Consider the following 8,683-nt stretch of genomic DNA (forward strand, 5'->3'; position numbering starts at 1 on the left):
CCAACAGTGGCAGAACAATCTATCAATATAATCATGTCAAAGCAGACTAATCTAAAATGTAGGCGTTGTGTATTTAAATATTTACTGATTGAACATCATAATGAACAGTACGTTTCTAAAGTCAAGGGATAAATAATACTCAGATTCAAGTAATTTGGTGTGCCTTCCTCTTTGTTACCCGGGAGTTGCAATCATGAGGATTTCTCCACTGAGAAAAGCTGCTTCTTTCCAATGCTGAGCTAGTGCAGAAGGAACAAACAACAAAGTGGTGGAGGCAACTGCCCTAATTTGGTGTGAGAACATTTGTGTGATGCCTCCAGCTATGTCTCGCAATAAGCACTGAAATGAGAATCAAATTTCTTTCAGTGTTTGGGCAGATGAGTTAGAGCCTGTACTGAATGCTGCCTCATACTGCTGACAGCCCAGATGACTGTACACGGAAAGAGAAGCAATAGAAGTGAATTGAAACATTAATAGAGAGGCAGCTGGAGTAAGGACAGAAAGAAGTCACGCCAGCACTTAAGAGCCCTGGCAGAAGACACTTCAGAATGGTAATTATATTTTCCAGTTCTCTATTTTTTTTTCTGTCCTCTTTTCAATTTATTTGCTTTCTTATGCCCTCTTGGTCTTCTGTATTGGAATTTAAGAGTGATTTTTGTCTACACATGTACATGCTGGCAGAACAGGGAATTGGGATGGTATATGTCTTGTAGGCGATATATATGGATAATACTCCGTTGTTAGTGTAGTGTATGGTGTGTTAGGCAGCTACACTCAGATTTAATAAGCACATCAAACAAGGCAGGACTAAACTGGAAATCAGGGGTCTATCAGACCCCAGCCTGTCTGAATGAATTTGCATAGGCAGGGTGGTGGGACGGGCAGGAGGCAGCGGTGTGGCGGACAGAACCGTGGAGCCCGTGACCTCCTCCCCAAACACAGTGACACTGAAATTTGGCAGCAGGTGCCTGGTGCCGGGCCCAGGCTGCCTCCTGCCCTGCAGCCCAGAGCCTGGCTGCGGCACAGACCTGCCACCGCTGATCCGAAAGGGAAGGACACACCGCTGGAGACACCATGGTAAGGGGAGAATGTGGGGTCACCCGTCACGCAGGGACAGGGAGGACCGTGGGTGAGGGAAGGCAAGGGGTTCTGCTGTTGTTATCAGTGGTTTGCTCCACAAAACTCCTGATCTCACGCACCGAATACCACATACGAGGATGGGAGAGGAGCGTCAGAAAATGTCACTGGAGCTGTAAGGCATGGCGAACCAAAGTTTTCTTCAGAAACTGTCTAATTAGTGGAATTATAAGATAAATTACATACAGAGTCTTAGCTTCTTAGTACTTTCTGTCACACGAGATAATTTCTTTTTTTTTTTTTTTTTTTTTAGAAATAAAAAAGTTACTTACCTTTGTGTCTGTTCTAAATTAATTTAGCCCCAGCGGCTGTACTGTGCATAGCTATACAGTGTATACATGTGTGTTTCTGGGGTGCATGAATGTTTTTATATGTGTATGTGTTTAATTAGGCAAAAAAAGCCTTTCATTTTTAAGATTTGGGTGGGGGGAGGGCTATTATTAATTTGTAGAAACTTCTCAAAACCTCTTAGAATGTGAAAGGTCCATTTCACCTTGTACCCAAGTTTATGTCTAGCACTGAGTCTTATTTCAGTGCAGAGAACTATGTTATTTTTTGCCAATAGAGCTGCAATTCCAAAATGAGAGCACTCATTTAGCAGGCAAGATACAGACTTTCACAGCCTCCCCATGCCTTAAGGCAGACCTAGGGTAGTGAACATGCTTTGGGAATAGCTGGAAGACTAAAGCCTACCTTTGTACAGTAAATACTTAAGCCAGTTAGTATTCTGCATTTTTAATAGAGTTGAAGCTGTCCCATGTTTAGTCAGGTCCACAATTCCTAAGACAGGTCCTGGTACATTAGTGATGGGGTATGAAACATGAGTTTGGACTAGGCTCCAAATTTAAATATCATGTAGAGATCAGTTTACTCTGCCTGTGACTCAGTAGAAGGCCCACTCTCTTCCCTGGTGAAAGTCTGATATCTATTTTAAAGCTGTTTACTATGCAAAATTAGAAACCTCTTTGTTACTGTCTCCTCTCCTTGTCAGAATATTTCCAAATTACTGCTGGGGTAGGAGAAGATGGGAGCTGAAGGCAGGAGTCATGGCCAGAGGCCTGGTTCAAAAGGTAGTGTTGAGATAGTGCTTCAAACTAGTGCAGCTGAAAGCTCAGTCTAAAAGGAAAGGAGCCGGTTCTACAATATTAACTATCTAAGGCAATGTTCACTTGTTCCATCTGTGAAGAAACAGACAAATTCCTCTACTGATCTGAGGAATGGGGCAAAGCAGCTCCTTAGGTTCCAAGTGCTGCTTGATTTGTAGCTTTGCTCTAAAAGATATTATTTAAAAAAAAAATCACCTGGCCTCATTGCCATGTTTAAAAGGGAAAAAAAGATTTTTCTTTTCTTGCTGCCAGCCTCCAGATTTACATTGGGATTTAAAAGAAAGGCTGTGCAAATGCCTGTGCAAAATCAGCATTAATTGAATTGTCTAAGCCTAAATATGCCTTCAGTGTCTCCTGAGTAATCCTCCAGATTGCAACTCTCCTGCAACATACTGACCTGTGAAGCCTCATCATCATGCAAATAACTCAGATACTTCTGCACAACTCAGTTGAGAAAAACAAGGTTGTGCATGTACACTTGAGAACACATTACACATGCTGCTGCATATGCATTTGCAGAGTCAGGAACTTACAAATGAGTACCGAATAGAAATAGTATGTTGCATTGAATTAAATATTTAAATTGACTTTCCGTATTCATTTCTACTTCTGAGGAAGACTAACTGGGGCAGTGGTGACTTATCTTTATTTATGTTTCCAAAGCATAAATATATACCAATTTGTGAAGAAAACACTGCTCCAGAGATGCTGCTGGTCACATATCCTGCCTGAGGCTTTAGGTTTGGGGGAAGATGTGTTTTACTCCCAGGTCACAGGATGATTTTGCAGGGTAGGCAGTTACCAAATTAAAAAAAAAAAGAATAAGTTAACTGGCCAAATCTGATATTAAGTCATTGCATATCTCTAAATGAGATATTACAAAATAAAATTGAGTGAGGACCATTCTCTGGCCTTGAAGCCAGGTAGCATGGCCTGCTTCATATTCAGACATCTAAATTCTCTTTCCCTCTCCAATGCTAGGCTGGTCACTGAAAATCACTCTTGACAATGAATTGTATTCTGGATGGTGCCCGAACACTTTCTGGAAAAGTATAAACTGGCATAAGCCAAAACTATGCCAGAGAGAGAGCTAATTATCTATCAGCACAGGTGATCACAGGTCACAGGTTCAGTAATATAACCTGACCCTTTCTTGCTCTCTAGTATAGACAGGACCACTGAGATCACAAAAACAGAGCTCAGAAGACTATAATTACAATTACTCCAAAGCAGAAACAGAAGCTGAAACACTCCATGTGTCTGAAACTGCTCTCTCCTTACAAAACTACCTTTTACTACACCCTGTGTTGTAATCATCTGGGCTAACTCAGAATTATCTGCTTTATAATTATATTTCTGAACGTATAGAACCATAGTATGACAGAATACTTTGGGTTGGAAGGGACCTTCAAAGCTCACCTAGTCCAGCTGCCTGCCATGAGCTTCAACTAGATCAGGTTTCTCAGAGCCCCATCCAGCCCAGCCTTGAATGTCTCCAGGGATGGGGCATCTACCACCTCTCTGGGCAACCTGGGACAGGGTTTCACCACCCTCATTGTAAAAAATTTCTTCCTCAAGTCTAGACTGAATCTCTCCTCTTTTAGTTTAAAACCATTACCCCTCACCCTATTGTACCAGGTCCTTTATACTCCTGGGCTCTAGGTGTAAAGGTTTTTGGAGCAATTGGCACCTGCCTATTTTACCCTGGTGTTACACACATTGTTTTCTTTTAATTGAAGTTCCTGGCTACAACAGGAACTATGCTCAAATTACACATGTAAGGATGCTATCTTGCAATGACACTGCCTGAATAGGCAGTGGACCTGCAATGCAAAATTGAAAGAGCATTTGTGTCTACTGAGAGAACCTGAAATAATTTCTGGAGGTGAATATTGCTTAAAGCAGTTCTTCCAAGCTTCCACTCTATCCTGCTATCAGAGGGTAAGAGAATCAAAAGACGTCACCTGTCTAGGGTTACATGAGGTTGAAGGATACCACATGACTGTGTCAGGTTCCCACCAGGAGTAAAAATAAACTAAACTGGGCTATGCTCCTTAACAGGGCCAATCTGTAGGAGGAAAGGTGGATTTTGTGTAACTGATTGGTTTTTTTCTGCCTGTTTTCATGTACCCATGTATTACAGCACAAAGATGTCAATTTTTTGAAGAACTGTCCCAGTATCTGGTGTGTATATGCACGGTTTCATTGTGGTCACGGGACTGAACAACCAAATCAATTGCTGGCAGCAACAATTCACCGTTTTCTGGAAGAGCAATACAGGAAAAAGTAGCTGTTAGGAATAAGGAGGACTAATACGCTGTTTTTTTCCTCACCCTGTCTCTGCTCTCTCTCCTTAGCGTGAGTGCATCTCTGTTCATGTTGGCCAGGCTGGAGTTCAGATAGGAAATGCATGCTGGGAACTCTTCTGCCTGGAGCACGGCATTCAGCCAGATGGCACCTTCAAGGATTTGCACAATAAAGTCAACAATGATGAATCTTTTACCACATTTTTCAATGAAACAGTCACTGGGAAGCATGTGCCACGAGCTGTAATGGTGGACTTGGAACCAACGGTAGTAGGTCAGTATTGAAATAAAGCTGGGAAATGGCGAAGAGCTAATTCCTCCTAGTATCACCATGGTGTGCCACCAGTCTCTGCTGGTACAAAGAAGTACACCTTTTGTGTCTTGGTCTACCAGTAGATAGCATAAAATTAATTTTCTTGTGACACAGAATGCCAGATTCTGTCATGAGTCAATTATCTCCACAGGTGTTATAATACTGATAGGATCCCCAGCAGTTTAATAGCTATCACACATGGTTTGTGTGACTTCTTTTTGCAAAAATATCTAACTTTTGGGTTTGTTTATAATGACATTTTTGCCATTCAAATTCTGCTTTTCTCCAATTCAGATCAAGAGTAGGAGCCTGACAGTTTCCCTCAAGGAACGGAAGGATTTCTAAAAACTGGGGCACTTGGGGAAACCTGATTTTCTTCATGCTTTTTTTCTGGTGACTTGTCCTTTTGTTGGTACAGGCTGTACAACTGACAAGTTCTTGAGAAGATAAGAGCTTCTCTGCCTGGATACATCATGCCACAAATCAATAGAATGCAACGATTTAAAAATACTTAGGAAACAGTTTTACCTTCTCCATCAGCACCTGTTTTTTGCGGTCATGACCTCCACTGACAGAAAGCTTGCATCAGTGCCAACAGCAACCACAACTTGTTGGCACTGGAGCACAGCCGTGCAGCTTCTTACAGTTTCTCTTTCTTATTCAGATGAAGTGCGGGCTGGCACCTTCCGGGAACTTTTCCATCCAGAACAGCTGATCACAGGAAAGGAAGATGCAGCTAATAACTATGCCCGTGGCCACTACACCATTGGCAAAGAAATCATTGATCTGGTGCTTGACCGTATCCGTAAGCTGGTAAGTCCCAGTAGTTTTGAAACAGCAGTTTGGATTCTGCAGAAGACAGAAGTGCAGAACAAGTAGCTTGTTAACTGTGAATGATACCAATGGCTCAGAAGAGATTGCAAGACATACAGAAGAATCATTACTAGTCCAAGACAGAGAAGCCCAGTAGTTCACTTCTCAGGTGTATGCCTTCAGATAGTCTTCAAAAATGGTTCTGAATACATAATTCATCATTATTAGCACAGCCCTGGAGCACTAATATTGATAGAGAAGGGTAGATTAGGAAGTGCTACATTGCCCGTTTCAGCTAGAATAACTAAAAGATGTGTGAAGTTCAGAGAGAGAAGCTCCACAGATGAGTCCAATTTTTATGTTATAAGTTGAGCCAGGGAAGGAAGCAAAGGACAGGACTATCACCAGGCCTTTCTCAAGACAACCTGACATGAAAGCAATGCTCTGTATTGCTGACTGCTCTCCTCTTCAGCTGAGAATAAGCTCATGTAGTAGATGAAGCATTTTCATTCCTCTTCAGCCCTCCTTCTTTCACTTTCTCTTTGCTTTCTAGACTGATGCCTGTTCTGGGCTGCAAGGATTCCTGATCTTCCACAGCTTTGGTGGAGGTACCGGCTCTGGCTTTACCTCCTTGCTGATGGAACGTCTCTCTGTGGATTATGGAAAGAAGTCCAAACTGGAGTTTGCCATCTACCCAGCTCCTCAGGTCTCCACTGCTGTGGTGGAGCCCTACAATTCCATCCTGACCACGCACACCACCTTGGAGCATTCGGACTGCGCATTCATGGTGGATAATGAGGCCATCTACGATATCTGCCGCCGTAACCTGGGCATCGAGCGACCCACTTACACTAACCTCAACCGCCTGATCAGCCAGATTGTCTCCTCTATCACCGCCTCGCTGCGCTTTGATGGTGCCCTCAATGTGGATCTCACAGAATTCCAGACAAACCTGGTGCCCTACCCACGCATCCACTTCCCCTTAGTGACCTACGCCCCCATCATCTCCTCTGACAGAGCATTTCATGAGCAGCTCTCAGTGGCTGAAATCACTAACGCCTGCTTTGAGCCCAACAACCAGATGGTGAAGTGTGACCCAAGACATGGAAAGTACATGGCCTGTTGCTTGCTCTACCGTGGTGACGTAGTCCCCAAAGACGTCAATGTAGCAATTGCTGCCATCAAGACCAAGAGAACTATCCAGTTTGTTGACTGGTGTCCAACAGGCTTCAAGGTGAGTACAGCTGCTGTGAATTTCTCTTTAATGTTTAAAGGACAAGTTCAGTCCAGCAGAAAATGAAGGAACATAAGAAAAACGTCTCATTGACATAGATTCCTAAATATTTAGGTGCATGGAAATCTGAACTGTGTACAACCTAAAATCTAAATAAGTATTCATTTCAGACATGAATTTCGAAAAAAGCCAGTGAGTGTTCCCTCTGAAGCATCATCTAAAACTAAGGAAATACCCAAACCAGTACAATTAATAAAGGAAATGCTGATATTAGGGAATCTATCAGTAAACACCTTCATGCAATAATATTATACAGCCTCTCCGCACTGGCTACATAGCAGTGTTGGAAAACATAATTTCCATACCAATACAGACATTGCCAGTGGAAAAACATTTCTCCTACAAGTCGCTGGTTTAAGAATGAAAACTTTTAACTGGCAACCAACTTTCTGTATCAGTTTCTATAGAGTATCTTGGTGAAACTGTATTTTTAGTGGAAGTAGCTGTTAAGAAAGCTACTAAGTTGCCAGTGCACATTAAACAGAAGGATGATGCAGACATTAAAATGACCATGTAACATACTGTTCATGATGTTATTATTTTTATGGCATTTGCCATCTGGTAGTTTTGATAGTGGCACCACTCTAACTCAGCATATGTAACTTTACTCACTTTTTTTTGAGCTCTTTGACTGCTTTCTACTCTTGCCTTCTTACAGCCTTCTCTCACATTCATGTTTCCAGGTCGGGATCAACTATCAGCCTCCTACGGTAGTTCCTGGAGGAGATCTAGCCCAAGTTCAGCGAGCAGTCTGCATGCTGAGCAACACCACGGCCATTGCAGAGGCCTGGGCAAGGCTGGACCACAAGTTTGATCTGATGTACGCCAAAAGAGCTTTTGTGCACTGGTATGTGGGTGAAGGCATGGAGGAGGGAGAATTTGCAGAGGCCCGAGAGGACCTGGCTGCCCTGGAGAAAGACTATGAAGAAGTGGGGACTGACTCATTTGAAGAAGAAAATGATGGGGAGTAATTTTAAAATACATTTTGTTCCTATTGAGCTCACAACTGTCTCGGTATCACTGTATTGTCTGAGGCTACTATCAGGTCACCTTTTTTGTATGTAATAGATACAGAAATTTAGGAGGAGTCATATAGAGACATATTTTATTCTATAATTCACAGGTAATTTTTTCTATAAAATATGATCAGTTGTAGTAATGGCCCACCACTCCCAGCAATGCAAAAAGACTCTTCTTCCTTGCACATTTAATGTAAGCGTCTTCAAGCTCTAATACACATGATAAACCCACTATAATCCACTATATGCAAGTTTATAATGGAGCACACTGAATCAGTAGAGTTTTCAAAGTTCTCATTTGGCGTACATTCACCTTTCATTTGTTGGCACATCAAAATACAATGACCACAGAAAAATGGGTCCTCTTCTCTGTGCTTTATTATCCTCTTATTGACCTTCAGTTGACTGACCTGAAAGGGACATTTCACTTTTCACTGAAACACTATTTCTGATAAAGCAAACACTTTATTCAGAAATGGTAAAGCAGTGCAATTTTTCCACATTTGGGGGATAAAGATCTGTGTTGTGAAAACAGGTATTCTTTTCTGTTGGGTACAGCTGCAACAGGCATAAGAATTTTTTTTCTGTGTCTCTGTGAAGCTGTTTACATGAGAAAATTCTCTCCCTTTTAAAAGGAGAAAATATTTTGGGTTTTGTTTGTTTGTTTGTTTTCCATCATCCCTACTGAAAACATT

At 42.0% G+C, this 8,683-nt stretch overlaps 1 protein-coding gene across 2 annotated transcripts; it reads left to right on the forward strand.

Annotated features, from left to right (window-relative positions):
* Window positions 1-363: 363 nt before the first annotated feature.
* Window positions 364-8,344, forward strand: LOC102093000 (tubulin alpha-8 chain). 2 transcript variants are annotated; one of them, XM_005500285.4, is made up of 5 exons: window positions 364-551; window positions 4,601-4,823; window positions 5,527-5,675; window positions 6,229-6,909; window positions 7,653-8,344. In XM_005500285.4, the coding sequence occupies exons 1-5, from the start codon at window positions 549-551 to the stop codon at window positions 7,938-7,940; spliced, it is 1,344 nt and encodes a 447-aa protein (XP_005500342.3). In that variant the 5' UTR covers window positions 364-548; the 3' UTR covers window positions 7,941-8,344. The 2 variants fall into 2 exon arrangements, with proteins under 2 accessions (XP_005500342.3, XP_064893084.1); XM_065037012.1 differs by lacking the exon at window positions 364-551 and adding an exon at window positions 859-1,077.
* Window positions 8,345-8,683: the final 339 nt, after the last annotated feature.

This window comes from Columba livia, chromosome 1 (assembly GCF_036013475.1).
Source record: "Columba livia isolate bColLiv1 breed racing homer chromosome 1, bColLiv1.pat.W.v2, whole genome shotgun sequence".
In the NCBI taxonomy this organism is placed as follows: domain Eukaryota; kingdom Metazoa; phylum Chordata; class Aves; order Columbiformes; family Columbidae; genus Columba; species Columba livia.

Coding starts and splice junctions, on each gene's coding strand:
- LOC102093000 (XM_005500285.4), top strand. Junction 4,824..5,526: donor CTTGGAACCAACGGTAGTAG/GTCAGTATTGAA, acceptor TTTCTTATTCAG/ATGAAGTGCGGGCTGGCACC. Junction 5,676..6,228: donor TTGACCGTATCCGTAAGCTG/GTAAGTCCCAGT, acceptor TTTGCTTTCTAG/ACTGATGCCTGTTCTGGGCT.